This window comes from Brassica oleracea, chromosome C9 (assembly GCF_000695525.1).
Source record: "Brassica oleracea var. oleracea cultivar TO1000 chromosome C9, BOL, whole genome shotgun sequence".
NCBI lineage: Eukaryota > Viridiplantae > Streptophyta > Magnoliopsida > Brassicales > Brassicaceae > Brassica > Brassica oleracea.
In genome coordinates, this window is record NC_027756.1 from 5,494,239 (window position 1) to 5,512,036 (window position 17,798).

A 17,798-nucleotide genomic window follows, 5' to 3' on the forward strand; every position below is an offset into this window, starting at 1 on the left:
TATATAAAGACGGAGAAGATAAAAGACAAGCCATCTCTTTTCCATATATCAACTTTTGTACTAGATTAAAAGCATTACGTATTCTTTAGCAATCATCTCAAGATACATTCCTTTGTATTCATCATCTTTCAACTCATCAATAAAATCATATTCATTCTTCAAGTTTATTTACGGGATTCAGCCCACGATTCTCATTCATCTCTCTTGACCTAACCTAAATCTAAGAAGTGAAACCTTGTCTCTCACAATCAATATCATCCATCTCATTTCGTTTCCATATATTTCCATTATGGATGTAATTGATAGAAATCTTGTGATTTCCTTCAGATTCATGATGCTCTATATTGCCGTTAGATTCACAATTCGCTTCTTCCAAAATATTTTCCGCTATTTTGGGAGTATCATGCCTTTCAGCTTCTTTTCGCTTTCTAGGATATTTGTTCTTTGAACCAATTGGTCTACCGCATTTCAAACATGTTCCTAATTCACGTGTATCAACTGCTGTTCCACCGTTTTGTGGTATTTTAATACGAGCAGAAGTATTTGCAGTGGGTATATGTAATTTGGTTACCATTTTAGTATCAGCAAATGTATCAGGTAACTGATTTGCTATATTTTGTAAATGCATGATACGTCAAACTTCTAGTTCTGACTGTTTCGTAGGAGGACCAAGGTGTAATAACGATGGTACACTCCATTAGATTTCTTTTCCTATTTGCTTATTGTCTACCCCTAGAGTTGTGAATTCTTTCTCATTGAAATGACAATTGGCAAATCGTGCCGTAAACACATCACCAGTTCGTGGTTTTATGTATCTTATTATTGATGTAGAATCCTAGCCAATATATATTCCCAACCGTCTTTGCGGTCCCATCTTTGTACGTTGCGGTGGTGCTATTGGAATATAAACCGCACAACCAAAGATTTTTAGATGAGAGATATTTGGTTCTTTTCCAAATGCTAACTGTAATGGGGAATATCTATGGTATTCACTTGGTCTTATCAGAATTAGTGCTTATGCATGCAAAACAGCATGTCCCCATACAGAGGTTGGGAGTTTTGATCTCATGATCAAAGACCTTGCAATATAGTTGCAGCCGTTTAATTAATGATTCTGCCAAACCATTTTGTGTATGAACATGAGCAACATAATGTTTTACTTCAATCCATGATATCATACAATAATCATTAAAAGCTTGAGATGTGAATTCACCAGCGTTATCTAATATAACTCTTTTAATTGGATAATCTGAGAACTGTGCTCTTAATTTAATTATCTGAGTTAGAAATCTCGCAAATGCCATATTTCGAGATGATAACAAACAAACATGTGACCATCTACTCGATGCATCGATTAATACCATAAAGTAGTAGAATGGTCCACACGGTGGATGTATTGGTCCACAAATATCACCTTGGATTCTTTCCAAAAATTTTGGTGATTCTTTGTCAATTTTGGTTGGTGATGGTCTTATGATTTATTTCCCAAGAGCACACACATCACATGTCATTTTATTACTTTGGTATATAACTTGGGTTTTTATTGAATGACCATGTGAGCTTTTAATGATTTTTCGCATCATTGTAGTGCACGGGTGACCAAGACAATCATGACATAATGTAACATCTTCTGGATTTCTTTTGATCACAAGAAGTGATTCTATAGCATCCATATAAGCGTGATGTAATCCAGAAGGAAGTTCTTGAAATTTTTCCAGTACAAGGCCTTTGCCTGATTTTTCAGAAGTTATATACAAATACTTCTTTCCATTCTCAGTTGCAGACTGAGTGTCATACCCTTGACGGTATATATCTTTGAAACTCAACAAAATTCTCATAGAATTTGGAGAATATAAGGCATAATTTATGGAAAACTTTGTTCCATTCGGTAGCATAAAGTTTCTCTTGCCAATTCCTTCGATCAGGTCTGTAGGACCTGATATCGTGTTAACAATCATTTTTGCTGACTCTAAGTTAGAGAAATATCTTTTATCTTTCAGTATAGTGTGTGTAGTGCCACTATCTGGTATGCAAATTTCTCTACCAATTTTCTTAGTTGTTGTTCCATTTGCTTTCTTATCCATTTCTGTAACACACAGTTAATATCAATAAAGAAAATAAACTTTCATAAGTAAACATATTATGCATCAATAACAAGTACACAATAATTATACATTAGATATTTTGAAATACAACATTATTTTGAAAGTGAAATACATAATATTTTATGGCATCACTAGGCATTATTAAGCTTGATCAGTACAAACATTTCAATTATTTTGATGAGTGGTCTCGTCGAAATCTCCCATAAAGTCAGAGGATTCGAGGTATGTCGATGTTGTCCCCACAAGGTGTTCATTGAGATTTACTTCCTTTGCCTTGCCTTTAATAGATTCTTGGTACAATTGGCATAGATGCCGAGGAGTTCGACATACTTGAGACCAGTGTCCCTTCGATCCACATCTGTAACAGACGTTCTCATTTTTATGAGTAGGGTTTTCTTGGGTTTCTTTTCCTTTTACCCGATCAGATCGATTCCATGTGTTGGATCCCCTTCCTCTTGGGTTGTTACTCCTTTCATAGTTGCGGTTAAACGACCATAACCACGATTGTGACCATGGCCACGACCACGACCACGACCATGATAAGAATAATTTCCTTTTCCGGATTTTTTACATCCGTTGCATTTACCTCAGGAAATGCTTTGGTTCCCGTGGGTCGGGCATTGTGGTTTTTAATGAGGAGTTCATTATTTCTCTCCGTTATTATAAGCGCCACAGCGAGTTTAGAGAACCTCGTATACTCACAATTTCTGTATTGTTCTTGTAGAACATAATGATTTTTGTGGAATGTTTGGTAAGTTTTCTCGAGCATTTCTGCTTCCGTCACAGGCTTACAGCAATAATCTAATTGCGCCGCTATCGTCAATATAGCGGAATTGTATGTTTTCACCTTTTCAAAATCTTGAAATCGTAGATTTTCCACTCATCGAGTGCATGGGGGAGAGTAATTTTCTTTTGGTTATCAAACCTCTCCTTCAGAGCTTTCCAAAGATCTAAGGGATCTTTTGTTCTCGCATAATCACGCGTAAGAGTTTCATCTAGATGCCTTTTCAGAAATATCACGGCCCTAGCCTTTTCATGAGAAGTTGATATATTCCCTTCTTTTATTGTTTCGAGTATTTTCTCAGAATCTAGATGAAGCTCCATGTTTGTAACCCATACCGTGTAGTTTGCCCAGTTACTTCCAAGGCCGGAAACTGAAGTTTCTCGATTTTTGCCATTTGTATTTCTAAGCACATAAATAAAAATTATTAGAATATTATTAATATTAAAAGGAACCGTTTACATTAATCATGCAAGCAATTACAAGAAGAAACAATGTCAAGAAAAATAAACTGATATTCATCTTAAATTCTCCCGGGGCAAATTTTCCAACGAATAAACCGTAAATAGAAACAAAAATAAAAATTGCACATAAAATCAAAAATGCGCGAATCATCTTTCTTGAAATGAAAAAATCGGAGGAGAGCGATTTGAAAATATTTGAGAGAAGATGAAATGTTTTGGATGAGAAAATGGAGTGAAAATGAGTTGTATTTATAGATGAAAATCACTGTTCATGAACGTTGGGAAAAGGGACAAATTTTGAAATTTTTTCTTTGTGACCGTTGGGGTTAAATCGAGTGCATTAAAATCAGTCTGAAAATATCGTATTAAACAGTCAATCAAATCTATAAAATTTCATAAAAATTAATAAAAGTAAAAAATTATGGCAATGAAATATTTATGTTATGACAACAAATCATGCAACGGCTCAGCCGGTCAATGCAGAGTAATAAATAAATTATACGGCGGCTCGGCCGACCAATTAACAATAAATAGAATATAAGGCGGCTCGGCCGACCAATTAACAATAAACATAATATAAGGCGGCTCGGCCGACCAATAAATTAATTAAATTACTAATAAATAATATAAACGGTATTCCGGCCATTATAACATGATATAAATAATAGTAGAGGCGGTATACCGATCATTATAGCAAGGTATAAATGATACAAATAAATTTTACTAAATTGGAGAACGATCGTGCTGATAACGTGTTATGAAAAGAACCAGAATTTTATTGTATCGCGAAAATTTAAGTAGGGCAAAATTTTATACCCGCAGAAAGAAGATAACACTGATATATGATAAATATGCTAGAGAAAATACTTATTATAAAGAGGGAGAAGAGAGATGAGGTGCGAGTTACAAATGATCGAAATCGATTGTTTATATAGAAAATAAATTCACGAACCTCGCATCTTTTATATTTTCAACACTTTGGGCTCTCTTTCCCTCTTTCTGCCTTTCATAATCCTTTTTATTTATTTCCATATACTGATCAAACTTATACCTTTCGTTATAGATCACGTGGAATCTAGCAACTTGTTCATTCATTTCCACCTTAAAAAAAAATTTCAATCCGAAAAACGCAGCGTCAATTCATTTCCACCTTTACTCAAGTAACAAAAACAACCTCTACGTACCTTCTATCTACTAAAATAAAATCACAAGTCACAAGTCAATGATATAGTCGTATATAGCAGTTGATAGAACAAATCACAAGTCACAACACACAGAACAATTAGTTGCATACTTGCATAGACTGTAACGAAAAGAAATATTACACATATACATGTGAACTACGTACGAAGAAGATTAGGGTTGCGATATATCGACCTGGGACTTTCGTGTCGCCATTGGTTAGACGTCAATGTCTTTCAGCATTTCAACATATCTATTGATCACTATTATAGATGATGACATCCATTTCAGTCACTTAAAAACGGTAAATCAAAGTACTGGAAAATCAAAGAAAATGCAATATGATAAATTTTTAAATGTGGGATGATCTGCACCACTTTTTGTTGTAGAATACAACTAATTAACAATGATTTTTAATTTAAAATAAATAGGTTGCCATAAAGATTTGAGGTTTTTTCTTCAACTTGAATCACAGCTTCTGTTTTGATCTCTTTAGCCTATTCTATCCCAAAACTCATTCACTAGTTTCCATGCGTTGAAGAGACGATCGAAACGGTGCGTTTTAAACAAAGAGTACCGGTACGATCATCCCCGGTACACTATCGAATTCGAAATTCCGGAATTACAGTAAATTTGATAACAAACCGGTGCGCGCTTCGCAACGTGCCACGTTCGTTGACCGTTCCAAGAAATGTCACCGTTATAATAATAAAAAGCCGGTACGATAATAACCGGACACAATCAATTTCTAAAATTTCCGGCAATACAGCCACCGAACCGGTTTTGAACGAGCAAGAAGCTTGATGTTCGGAGTGAAAGAGACCGTTGTAGTAGATCTGTCTTCTTCCTCAGAGAAATGGTGAAACACAGAAGCTCATCTCGCTTATCTTCTTCTTCAGCTAGATTCTTCTCCAGAAAAGCTGTACCTCTCTACTTGATCTTCATCTTCGCTTTCACCATCTGGATCCTCGTCTTCACCTCCAGAAACATACAAACCGATGACCAAACCCAAGATCACCAGCAGAATCATCAACATCGAGATTCGAGGAAGGTATGATTCTAAACTTTTCTGGGTTTTTGATTTAGATGAAGAAATGAAGTGTCTTATGATTTGATTATTTTTTTGGATCTTTCAGAATTTGCAGAAAAAACGGAGTGAAGATTTAGATTCTCAGCTGTGGACTCCTCCTTTTAGCTATGGTTTGCATCCTTGTGTTAAACCTAGTTCTAGATACAAAGGTACAGTCTTTAAATCTCCGCTGGATCTACATTAGAGGTTTTTGTTATGAAATTGAGAATCTTCCATTTGATTTCATTACAGGATTGGTCTTAAAACACAATCTTCTTTTGATCTTTTTTTGTAGAATTTATAGAATCAGATCGGTATATAACAGTGAGAAGTAACGGTGGACTGAATCAAATGCGTACTGGTGTAAGCAATCACTAAATTATAAACCAATGTTCAACAAATCGATAAGCCGCTTTATAGAAGATTATTGTTTAGTATAAGCATTGTTGTTGTTCTTACAGATAGCGGATATGGTGGCTGTTGCACACATCATGAATGCAACTTTAGTGATTCCTGAGCTGGACAAGCGGTCGTTTTGGAGAGACTCAAGGTTATTCTATTTTTTGGATCTTAGTTATGAGGTTTTGTTCAGTTGCTAACTTTTACTTCACTATATGCCTCAGTGTTTTCTCAGATATTTTCGACGAGGAGCATTTCATCAAGTCTCTGGGGAGAGATGTGAAGGTTATCAAAAAGCTCCCAAAGGAAGTGGAGTCTCTACCTAGGGCAAGGAAGCATTTCACTTCATGGGCTAGTGTTGGATATTACGAAGAAATGACTCACTTGTGGAAGGAGTACAAGGTCATCCATGTTGCAAAATCAGATTCTCGCCTTGCAAACAACGACCTGCCTATTGATATTCAGAGATTGAGATGTCATGTGCTGTACCGTTTTCTTCGCTTCTCTCCTCCTATTGAAACCCTTGGACAGGTTTGTTACTTCTCTTGTACACAACAACATATATAGGTTGTAGTGAAAGATGATTCGTTTGCATACGCACAAGCTTGTGTTCTCTTTAGAGTAACCGAATAGCAATACAGATGTTGTGATGTGTTTGAGACCTTTATTAGGAGAATGAATAAGTCTATTAGTAGTTTTAATGCATTTAAGAGGTGTCCTATGGGGGCTTCCTGTAGACTTTGGGTTCTGAGCAATCATGACGGTGACACCCACAGAAGCTGGTTGAACGACTCAAGTCACGTGCTGGAAGATTCATTGCTTTGCATCTGAGATATGAGAAAGACATGTTGGCTTTCACTGGCTGTAATTATGGTCTTACTGATGCTGAATCCGAAGAGCTCAGAGTCATGCGGTAATTGTTTACTACTCTCTTGTGCATCTATTCTTATCACAACAAACATGAAAAGATGTTGTCTTTTTAGCTCAAAATATGTTATTGAATGATCACAGGGAGAGTACAAGCCATTGGAAGATCAAAAGTATTAACTCAACGGAGCAGAGAGTGGAAGGGCTATGTCCATTGACTCCAAAAGAAGTGGGGATATTTCTGAAAGGTCTTGGTTATCCTGAGTCAACAGTCATTTATATTGCAGCTGGGGAGATCTATGGGGGTGATGATAGACTCTTGGAGCTTAAATCACGCTTCCCTAATCTAGTCTTTAAGGTTTGTGCAACCACACACCTCTCTCTCTCTTAGTCGTTCATGTTACTGAGAATCTGAAGATTGATTATGTACTGAATGTTTATAGGAAACCCTTGCTGGGGAAGAAGAGTTAGAAGGCTTCACAGGCCATGCTACTAAAACGGCTGCTCTTGATTATATAATATCTGTTGAGAGTGATGTGTTTGTTCCTTCACATTCTGGTAACATGGCAAGAGCAGTTGAAGGTCACCGCAGGTTTCTAGGGCATCGTAGGACAATCACTCCAGACAGGTTTAATCTTAACTTCAAGAAGCTTTTGTCTTTTACTCATTTTGTTATAAGCCCATGACTAAGTTTTGTTCTTGTATTGCAGGAAAGGACTAGTGAAACTATTCGATAAAGTGGAGAGAGGACAGATGAAAGAGGGAGCAAAGTTTTCGAATCTTGTAAAGGCAATGCATCAAGACAGGTGATTAAAAGAATCATACACATTTGGTTCTTAGACAAGTCACTAAATATGCAATATAACGTTTTGCAGGCAAGGTGCACCGAGGAGAAGGAAGGGACCAGCACAGGGGATCAAAGGACGTGCTAGGTTTAGAACTGAAGAAGCCTTTTATGAGAATCCATATCCAGAGTGTATTTGCAGTTCAAAGGAGCACAAAGAACCCTAATTGATTTTATTTATTTTTGCCTTTTTATGTGAAAGTTTGAACCTTTTTTGGTGTCAACTTAATTACAAACGATATTTATAAACGGATATTAAATCTTTTATCCAAACTATTGCCAACATAATGGAAACAAGAATGAAACACTTAGTGGTAAATACCATTCAGACAAAACATTTCTAAAGTTACAAGCTCGACTGAACAAAATCGTGTTAATAGTTTTACACACGAGTCTTCTAAAACGATCTGCAAAGTCATCTAAAAAACACCATTACCATTTGAAATGTAATGGCTCTTACTCGTTAGCTCTGCTCTTTGTAAGGAGTCCATATCATTTTGCTAACGTCTACATCAAGACCGCCTCGGCCAGCGGCTTTCAAATGTCGATCAAGAACTTTAGGATCCGCACAGATCACATGTTGTCCTTTTCTGTACTGTATCAGTTCCAAGCTCTGAAGGGTGCTTAGTATATCTTCTGCTTTAATCGCTGTCATGTCGCTCAGCTCCTACATTTGAGAAAATGTTGGGATTATGTGAAACAATCTGTTGATGGATAGGTAAAAAAAGCATAAGTAAGGGTATATAGATATACCTTGATAGATATGTTTCCCTTGTGCTTTTTCAAGATGTCTAATAGAATCCGAGTCCAGTAACCTCTGTAACTCACTAAGCCTAGATCAGAGAGGGGTCTTTCTGGTGTCCCTACTTTGCCTTCTTTCTTTGAGAGTTCATAGGCTATATATAACACAAGAGAATGGATAAGTTGTTATCAACTTCACAAAAAAAAAAGAGAGAAGAGTATACTTTATAGAGAGATGTGAGAGAGGAGAACACGAGATTTAGATGGAAAGAATGCTCACAGAAGGCTATTAAGAATTTGCCATAGCCTTTCCTTTGATATGGAGGAAGAGTAAGGATGCAAGCCAAGTTGTACGCTTCTTCAGAATGCTTTTCCTGTACGTCAATAGCCAATATATCAATGGTTGAATTCATGCTTGTTTTAATTTTCGAAACTTATTTCTAGATGTATCTCATATCACGAGGCAAAGAGTGATAAGAATACAATCGGTAAGAAGTACTCGATAAAAATCCTGTCAAATTAAATGCCACTTACCAGTTGTAACATAGATATTCTAGGTAACAGTACCACAAACAAATAAAAAGGCTATGGGTACCTTTGAGAAGTATCCAACCATGTGGCAACCCCGTTCATCACATTCACAGAGAATATAGAACAGGAACAGATCGACGTCGTAGTAAAGAGTCTTGTGGTCAAGAAATAACTTTGCCAGATAGCAGAGGTTCTGCGCATAGACCTTGTTCTTCTTACCATCTACCTGTAAGATACACAAAAGGTCATGAAAGTTAATTTCTGATTGTGAGAGAAAATTAGTAGCTTCCAGATATAAAACTTGCGATAAAACATATCAGCATCAATTCAAAGATCACAGCAGACCATATATCTTGGAAATATTCAGGATCTTACCTCAAACATTGACAAGGTAGAGCTTCGATAGATTTCATCCCCAGGGGGATGCTTCAGATCACATTTCCTCTGCATACAAAGAGATCCATTAAAGAGATAACAGATAAAAAAAAGTCGCAAGATAGCTCAAAACATTCAAAATTAACAGAAGGATACAACAACAGTGAATACAAATGATAGAAACGTGCCAGTTGCTCACCATATGTCTTTGAAGCTGTTCTTTGCGCTTCATAAAATTGAGGCAAAACTCACAGAAAAAGAGCTTCACGCAGTCATTGTACTCAGGTGGAAACGGAGAGAAGTACCAAGTCTCAATCTCATACTTCCCAAGCTCAATCGTTGCTATGTTCTTCACCTTCGTGAACTCCTCATGTTCACGCAAACTCGCAGCATCCAGCTCTTCATGACCCTAAATATACCAAAAGATATCAGAACATAGCCCCCTCCACTAAAGTTAAGACAATCGTTTTACCTCTACATGTGTCTCATCAATCTTCCGTTTCTGGTGACGTGTCATCTTCAAGCTAGTCACCTATAACCAAACACACAGTTCCACTCAGTGCTCAATACAACAACCAAAGGTCAAAACTTTAAGGAATGGCTAACCTTATCTTCAACTTTCTCATCTAAAGCACACTCTACAGAGTCAAGATCAAGCTGATCAAGCCTAATCCATTCATCAAGTCTTCTGTTAACTGCAACGTCAACAATCCCTAATCAAAAAATCAATCCCTAAACCCTAGATCACAAAATTGGAACGAAAACGATGAATGACATACACTCTGTGTAGTGAACGTAATACTCGTACTCATTGTTCCCGTCGCTATGATTCTTTCGGCGCTCGATGACTTTCACGGGATGATACTTCCCGTCCCTCCATAGACACGACACGCGAGTTCCCACCTCGAGCGGGAGCATCCCAGTTCTTCTCTTCTTCGACGAATCCAATTCCGAGGGAGTGTGATTCGGGTTCGAAGCTGCGACGGTGGTTGGTGGATTATTGTGGTTCGACGACGGAGATGCGGCGTTGAAATTCGTTGTCTCTGTGTTCGCAGACGATCCCATGTTTTCAATCGGGTCGGAGATTTCCCGGGTGGATTTTTCTCTCAGCGGGTAATCCCTACTCCCTATACTATATTTGCCGCATGATTTGACTATTGAAATTGACTATATAACTTACAAAAAAATATGACAAAAATAATTTCATTTAATGTTGATTTATATTTTTGGCAAACTTATTAGAATATGATAATAATTCATATATTATATTTAATATTGATATTTCTTTTTGGTAAACTCTTTTTAAAAATATGGTAATAGTTCATACTATAAAATAATAGTTTATACATCATCTAGGTCTGGACGTTCGGGCGCCTATCAGTTTCGATTCGATGTTTTCGATGTTATGCTCATAAGTTCCGTCCGGATTTTATTAATAATAGGGTTAGATTCGGTTGGTTCCTTCCGGGTTCGGTTTGGATTGGATATATGAAATCGGCCAAAAATATATTGTCCAAACCTCAAAAATTGACAAAAAAATTCAAAATATAAAATTTAATCACAAATCTAATTAAAAATTAGTTAAACTATTTAAATTGACTAAAAATTATTCAAAATAATAAATAAAACAAACTACAAAAATATTATGAAAACTCTAAAATATCTAAATCATCATAACATATATAAAAACATTAACATATTTAAAAAAATTCAGATATCTTCAAATTAGGCCTGAACATTTCGGGTATCGGTTCGGTTCGGGTATTTCGGGTTTCGGATAGTTCGGATAGGGGCTAGAGGATCTATTTAGTACTTGACTTATTTTCAGTTCGCTTTGGATAGTTTCGGGTTCGGTTCGGTTCGGAAAGTAAATGTAGGAACCGAAAAATATCCGGAAAAAGTTTGGTTCTTATTTGGATCCGGTTCGGGTTTGGATAGTTCGGATAGTTCGGATAATTTGGATAAAATATCGGTTATTTAGGGTAAAATATCAAATAATTAGGATGTTTAGATAAAAAAAAAATGGATATTTCGGATTACTTTGGATATTTCGGATAAAACTATCCGGATAGTTTCAGATACTTTCGGGTAGTTTGGATACTTTATAATAATTTAGTTATCCCCAACTATTTTCAGATACTTTTAATAGAATTTTAAATTAAAAATATATATTTAATGATATTATATGTATATATAATTAATATTTTTATATATTCGGATACCCGTTTGGTTCTCGGTTTGGTTCCGGCTTGGTTCGGTTATTTCGGATATAAAAATGTAGGAACCGTTCGGGTATTTGAGGGTATTGGTCCGGTTCCGGTTCTGGGTATTTCGGTTCGGTTCCGGTTTAGTTCTTCGGTTCCGGTTATTTTGCCCAGGCCTACTTCAAATCCTAGTTTGGATCTCGGTTCGGTTTGGTTTATAACCAAACCCCAAAGTACTAAGTTCATAAGTCATGTTCAGATATTTCTGTATAAGAGTTCGAATCCGATTTCGTTTTTTCCGGTTCGGGTTTAGGTAGATACTTCGGGTTGGGGTAAAAATGTCCCGGTCTAATCTTAACTTAATAGTTGTATGTGTTAAAATTAATTTTTAAAACGTAAAAATGAGAAAGTTAATGAAAATTATAAATAACAAAAAAAAATCAAATTCATGTTTTTAGTAAAAAATCAAACGTAAAAACATGAATACGCGATATACCATTATCTCACGCATAACCTTAATTTTAGAATTTGGAAAGTAACATGCCGAAAACTATATAAGGCATTTTGAGATTTATGTCGATTTCTTACTATATTGGTTAATGTATGTACTTTGCTAATTATTCAACGAGATCTTAGCATTGATTTGATTAGCTGTCGGCTATAAACTTAGTGGACCTGTCAACAGCAACTCTTCTATCTACTCACGCGTGACACTATTTATAGCCAAACAGGCTCTCCTTTGCTCCTTACCATCCACCTGTAAGACTCTCAATCATCTCTGCTTCTCCATTTTATTGTTCATCTTCTTCTTCACCAGCAATATTTTGAGGGTTTAACAGAGAGAAAGATCATGGGAATATATGGAATGGTGACTGGAAAAGCGGGAAAGAGTGGATTTGGATCAGCTTCAACAGCTGAAGATGTCACTCAGTCCATTGATGCCAATCATCTCACTGTCATCGTTACAGGTTCTTTTTTTTCTTTCTAATCTCATCTTACATTTTTTGCAAATCGTGAAAGCGATAATGCTAAATAGAATGAATTATCAATTATCTTACGTTTTTTTGGTGTCGTGGAAGACTGTATGCCAAAAAGATAATACCAATAATAAAAATTAGGTAAAATCTACTATAAATTCAATGAACGTAGTTAATACGATTAGAGTGGAAGAGAAAGTCAACTTGACGATTTAATTAAAATTGAATTTCGAGAAAGTCGGGAACGTAGTTAATACAAAATGTAACGGTTCTACAAATTAAACACCAAAGATATTATTTCCTTTTATCGTGAGTATCCGTAATTTTAGAAGTAAGTCAAAATAAGATTTGTAGTGAATTATATTAAAATTATAAAAAAATTACTTTAAATATGACTTTTGTAAAAAAAATGAAATATATTTTTATTGAATTTAAATATGTAGTTATTAATATTTTTTAAATATCTTTAATTGTTACAAAATATGAAAAAGGTGGAACAAGTGGGATTGGATTGGAAGCAGCAAGAGTGTTAGGAATGAGAGGTGCTCATGTGATTATCGCTGCAAGAAACACAAAAGCAGCTAATGAATCTAAAGAGATGATTCTCAAGATGAACCCTAATGCACGTATTGATTATCTTCAATTCGATCTCTCTTCCATCAAATCCGTCAGATCCTTCGTCCATCAGTTTCTTGCCCTTAATCTCCCTCTCAACATACTCATGTATGTATACGAATTTTAGTTTTGAGTTTGTTCTTTTGCATTGAATAAGATTTCGAGGTTTTTAATGTTTATTTGTGTTTGTCTATGAAATTTTAGAAACAATGCAGGTGTTATGTTTTGTCCCTTCCAGCTCACTGAAGATGGGATTGAGTCGCAGTTCGCAACAAACCACATTGGTAAGATATCATTTTCTATATTTCTAATAGAAAAACTATATTGAAATACAAAGCTTTTTAAAGATGTCCCACAAAAGCATACTATAATATAGTTCAAGGTAAATCAGATGTATATAAACGTGAATTAGTTAAATAATTTTTTTTTACCAATCAAACATATATACAGTTACATGAATTTCTAAAAGGGTAATTATTAGGAAACATCATCATATGCTTACATGTACTTCAATTGTGTGTCACTATCTTAGGAAAATCTTATATATGTACTACCTTGTGTGTTGTGTCACCAAACAAGTTTCGAGAAAATGTAAAAGAAACAACTGTAGCTATATGCTAGAACATCATGTTAGAACATGGTGATTTTCTTAAGAAATATGCTATAGTATAATATATAGGCGCGCGATTAGTAAAGCATTTAATTAATAATCTTTTATATCAAACAAACCACTCTATACATTAAAAATGGAATTCCAGGTCATTTTCTGTTGACGAATCTGCTGCTGGACAAGATGAAGAGTAGTGCTAGAGAAAGTGGAATTGAAGGAAGGATTGTGAATCTGTCATCTGTTGCTCATACTTATACTTACACCGAAGGTATCAAGTTCGACAGCATCAACGACCCTGATACGTATGTTTTACTTAATTTTTTTTTTTTTGGTTAAGTAACGAAAATTTAAATTAGCGTTACATCTCACTTTATGCTTACCATTGTTTTAGATATTCGGAGAAGAAGGCTTATGGACAATCAAAACTGGCAAACTTATTGCACTCTAATGCACTCTCTCGTAAACTACAGGTATTAATTTTTGATGCGATGTTAATACATTATGATGAATATAAGTAATTAGTTACAGTTAATATGTCTTGGGGGTGTAGGAAGAAGGTGTGAACATCACAGTAAACTCGGTACACCCTGGACTTGTCACCACTAATCTCTTTCGCCACTCCGGTTTAGGAATGTGTACGTACCGGTTATCTATTCTTCCATTCCAACATTTTTCTCGTTAATACATTTATATTTTGATTTTGAATCATCGATCTTTTACGTTAATTCAGCGGTCTTCAAGGCTATGAGTTTCTTCTTGTGGAAGAACATACCTCAGGGAGCAGCAACAACATGTTACGTAGCACTTCATCCTAGTCTGAAAGGCGTCACGGGAAAGTACTTCGCCGATTGTAACGTCACTACTCCGAGCAATTTCGCCACCGACAAATCTCTCGCCGATAAACTTTGGGACTTCAGTATCAAACTCATTGATTCTCTCCCTAACTAAACCTCTAATTAAGCTTGTTTTGTTTAGACGAAAAATTTACATTCAAAATTACAAGATTTAAATGCAATAATGTCCCTAATAATATATTTACCAATTATTTCCCTTGTAAAGAGACTACATTTCAAGGTTATTATAAAGGATCCACGTAACCAATACATAAGAATGACTTTGCAGTTTGCATTCTTTTTCTTTTGAACACCAATTCAATTAAAATCGAAGTCTAGTACAATGTAGAATGGCTTACGCATAGGGCGATTAAAGTACAATGTTAAAATCATCTATGTTCGGAAGTCTTTCCTAACTTCAGTGTTATCAACTTTAGTAGGAACCCCAAATCTGAGTGAAATATAAAGCTAGTAATTAAGATACTCAACTTATTTTAAAACAAAACTTCAGTATGCTTTTGAGTTGTTGTTTATCTTGAAAACCAGCCTAAGTTGCTAGTTTATTTATCAATGTAAGTGTTTTGTCATCTTAATCTTGTCATCACCATACTGCTTGCTGTTGTGTGCAAAATAGATCCAATTACCATGTGTTCGTTGTTTCGAAAATTAAATTTTGCTAGCATTAAGATTGATGGTGGAGGTTTGCATGGCAAGTACCCTCGTGTATAATCTGCATACAGGGGGGGGGTACATTTGAATTGCATGCTTTCTTAAAAAGAACATATCAAAGATCTCGCAATACAAAACATCTATCTAGCCCAGAGATCAAAGCGATGGAGAACAGAGGACAGAAACCAATGGAGGTTGTGGAAGAGCCACCAGCTGATAAGAGAGCTAGCAACTCACAGGACTTCAGGCCAAGCACATCTTGTGGCTCCTCTGTTCAGGCTCAAGCCAATGGTACTAGTTCAGGACATGAACGCTGAGATAACCAATACGCAAGTTCTTTCTCAATTCGTCAAGAGATCTCGAAGACAGTTCCTCCCTCAAGTCTCCAGGAGAAACGTTTCTTCAGATCGTCGATCAGTTTTTGTTTATTGATTTCGACGGCGACGGAGTCCCATGTTTAAATATCAAAGTACCACATATATAAAAATATTACGGTAATATTAATTAATAAATTCTTACACTAAAATATAAAATTATAAATAGAAATACATAATTAAATATGAAAGTACAAGTAAAATATCACATTATTCTATAAAATTATTTCCGTAATGATCCGTTTTCGATTACACAAAATTTGTTTGGACAAAATAGAGGTTCCGGAAAAAAATTACTAAACTATTAATGTTGTTGTAATATTTAAATTTGTGCAATAATTATGTTTTTATGTATCTTTATAAAAAAAAAAGTTTATTTTGTAATATTTTTGTTGTCTAATTCTAGTTTAAAACTATTATAAATCTTTTCAAAAATTTTATTTAATTATATGTGTAAAATTTGAATTTATAAATATAAAATTGAAATATTTATGAAATACAAAAGTTTTAAAGATTAAAATAATAAATGAAAAATACTTAAGAATCATAAATATGATGTGTAATTAATTATAATGACCAAAATGTAAATAAAAAGATGAAACTTTAAATTTGGAGTTTTGAATATTGAAACTTCAAATACGAAGTTTCACTTAAAACTCTAAATTTGAAGTTTTGTAATTCCTCTTTGGAGAGAAAAAATTTTATATTTGAAGTTATAGAATTTCTTTTGAAGATGCTTTTAGAGATAAGATAAATGTCTGATGTAGAATGTGACAGATTAACTAATTGTTGGATAAGTTAACAAATTTATTAATTTGTGAGTCTATTTAAATTTCCTTATATGATTTTAACATTAAAGATTAAGAAAAAAAATCGTTTAAAAAAAATTAAGAAAAAATTGACTGGGTGATAAGCACACTTGTCTACTTTAATGTATAGTGTTAGTGTTATTAATGGAATTGGTCAGTCTCTAGTCTCTACATAAAATAGTTCAATAGGTATAGGTTAAAATTTAATGATAGAAAAAGAAAGTTGACAAAAAGTATCCAATATGACGCATTAAAATATATGCTTAATTTGGAATGACTGTGAATACAATGCAGTGTTGCTAGATATAAATATATATTAACTGCGAATATTTTAATTGAAATGAAATTTATTTATTAGTTGAAAAAGCTAAACATTACAATCAAATTAACTATGCTATTTTTTAAGACGTGCAAACAATTAACTTATGCATATCTCGTTCGGTAACAAGACGAAATAATTGGGATGTTCAATTGCTTTTAATTATAGATGTTACAAGACGAAATAATTGGGATGTTCAAATTCATGGGCACGAGTTAAAGTCTTCTTCCTTATTCCTTTTCAGTTGCAGCACTAATCTTTTTGGTAAATGGCTATGGTTCGACTTTATTTGAATTGCAAAACTTTCTCAGTAAATGGCTATGGGTTTTGAATTGAGACTTTATGGAGCGACTACTTCGTTTTTCGTTGCCAACTTTATTGGTAAAATGGCTTTGTCTTTGCCTCGTGTATTTGTTGTGCATTTTTTTCTAGGTATATTTCTGTTGTTTTGTTTTGAGGTTTTCTTTGGCGTTCATTTTATGCTCTTAGAAAACTACCTTTAATAGTACAATTTACCAGAATTTCTAATCATCTACCAACTTGTTTCCTTAAATATACTTCTGGTATTATCAAAGAACATATATCGTAATATAAAAATATTTCCTTACGTTAATGTCATGTTAATGTCTTAAAGAATTGTTTTGAAAGTGTCTATAAGATTCCAAGACAAAGGGAGACTTTATTTTAGTTTGGTACGATTTCGCTCACTTGACCACTCTCTTTAGTCAACTGATTGAAGTATTTGAACCGGATTGTTGGCGCCTGGTAAACTCGGTTAAGTCTTCGAGTGGTTGTAATCCACCGAGTTGAGTGGATGGAACGTGTAAAAATATATATCGACTATGCAGTACAAAATACCTTGTTTTATGCTTTATAGAACACTAGGTGTTTTCCTGCACCATATGCATTGATAAATTTTTTAAAAGTTAAATTATATTTAAAATAAAATTTATTAATATTATTTATTTTATTATTTTTAACTAATATTTAATATAAAATTGATTATTTAAGCATAAAATTAAGAAAAAAA

General features: G+C 34.5%; 3 protein-coding genes across 3 annotated transcripts; 2 read left to right on the forward strand and 1 right to left on the reverse strand.

Annotated features, from left to right (window-relative positions):
* The first annotated feature begins 5,323 nt into the window (after nucleotides 1-5,323).
* LOC106319206 (uncharacterized protein At1g04910-like) lies at nucleotides 5,324-7,962 on the forward strand. The gene is made up of 10 exons (XM_013757466.1): nucleotides 5,324-5,583; nucleotides 5,669-5,771; nucleotides 5,897-5,964; nucleotides 6,063-6,151; nucleotides 6,225-6,531; nucleotides 6,777-6,913; nucleotides 7,012-7,225; nucleotides 7,311-7,495; nucleotides 7,578-7,673; nucleotides 7,743-7,962. The coding sequence occupies exons 1-10, from the start codon at nucleotides 5,389-5,391 to the stop codon at nucleotides 7,876-7,878; spliced, it is 1,530 nt and encodes a 509-aa protein (XP_013612920.1). The 5' UTR covers nucleotides 5,324-5,388; the 3' UTR covers nucleotides 7,879-7,962.
* A 37-nt stretch (nucleotides 7,963-7,999) lies between these two features.
* On the reverse strand, nucleotides 8,000-10,470 carry LOC106319207 (histone acetyltransferase of the MYST family 1). Its single transcript, XM_013757467.1, has 9 exons — nucleotides 10,138-10,470; nucleotides 9,965-10,053; nucleotides 9,831-9,890; nucleotides 9,558-9,767; nucleotides 9,359-9,427; nucleotides 9,048-9,209; nucleotides 8,733-8,826; nucleotides 8,465-8,607; nucleotides 8,000-8,378 (listed from the first exon to the last, which is right to left on the reverse strand). Exons 1-9 carry the CDS (start codon nucleotides 10,421-10,423, stop codon nucleotides 8,175-8,177), a joined length of 1,317 nt encoding a protein of 438 aa, XP_013612921.1. The 5' UTR covers nucleotides 10,424-10,470; the 3' UTR covers nucleotides 8,000-8,174.
* Nucleotides 10,471-12,288: 1,818 nt separating this feature from the next.
* LOC106313814 (short-chain dehydrogenase TIC 32, chloroplastic-like) lies at nucleotides 12,289-14,817 on the forward strand. The gene is made up of 7 exons (XM_013751726.1): nucleotides 12,289-12,530; nucleotides 13,031-13,262; nucleotides 13,359-13,438; nucleotides 13,913-14,066; nucleotides 14,156-14,234; nucleotides 14,315-14,399; nucleotides 14,495-14,817. The coding sequence occupies exons 1-7, from the start codon at nucleotides 12,413-12,415 to the stop codon at nucleotides 14,710-14,712; spliced, it is 966 nt and encodes a 321-aa protein (XP_013607180.1). The 5' UTR covers nucleotides 12,289-12,412; the 3' UTR covers nucleotides 14,713-14,817.
* The last annotated feature ends 2,981 nt before the right edge of the window (nucleotides 14,818-17,798 follow it).

Excerpts from the sequence above, each read along its gene's own strand:
- LOC106319206 (XM_013757466.1), top strand. The coding sequence starts at position 5,389 with ATGGTGAAACACAGAAGCTCATCTCGCTTATCTTCTTCTTCAGCTAGA. Across the intron at positions 6,152-6,224 it reads TCGTTTTGGAGAGACTCAAG|TGTTTTCTCAGATATTTTCG; the intron begins GTTATTCTATTT and ends TATATGCCTCAG. Across the intron at positions 7,226-7,310 it reads TCCCTAATCTAGTCTTTAAG|GAAACCCTTGCTGGGGAAGA; the intron begins GTTTGTGCAACC and ends GAATGTTTATAG.
- LOC106319207 (XM_013757467.1), bottom strand. The coding sequence starts at position 10,423 with ATGGGATCGTCTGCGAACACAGAGACAACGAATTTCAACGCCGCATCT. Across the intron at positions 9,891-9,964 it reads ATGAGAAAGTTGAAGATAAG|GTGACTAGCTTGAAGATGAC; the intron begins GTTAGCCATTCC and ends GTTTGGTTATAG. Across the intron at positions 8,608-8,732 it reads CAAATTCTTAATAGCCTTCT|CCTATGAACTCTCAAAGAAA; the intron begins GTGAGCATTCTT and ends TGTTATATATAG.
- LOC106313814 (XM_013751726.1), top strand. The coding sequence starts at position 12,413 with ATGGGAATATATGGAATGGTGACTGGAAAAGCGGGAAAGAGTGGATTT. Across the intron at positions 13,439-13,912 it reads GTTCGCAACAAACCACATTG|GTCATTTTCTGTTGACGAAT; the intron begins GTAAGATATCAT and ends ATGGAATTCCAG. Across the intron at positions 14,400-14,494 it reads CCACTCCGGTTTAGGAATGT|CGGTCTTCAAGGCTATGAGT; the intron begins GTACGTACCGGT and ends ACGTTAATTCAG.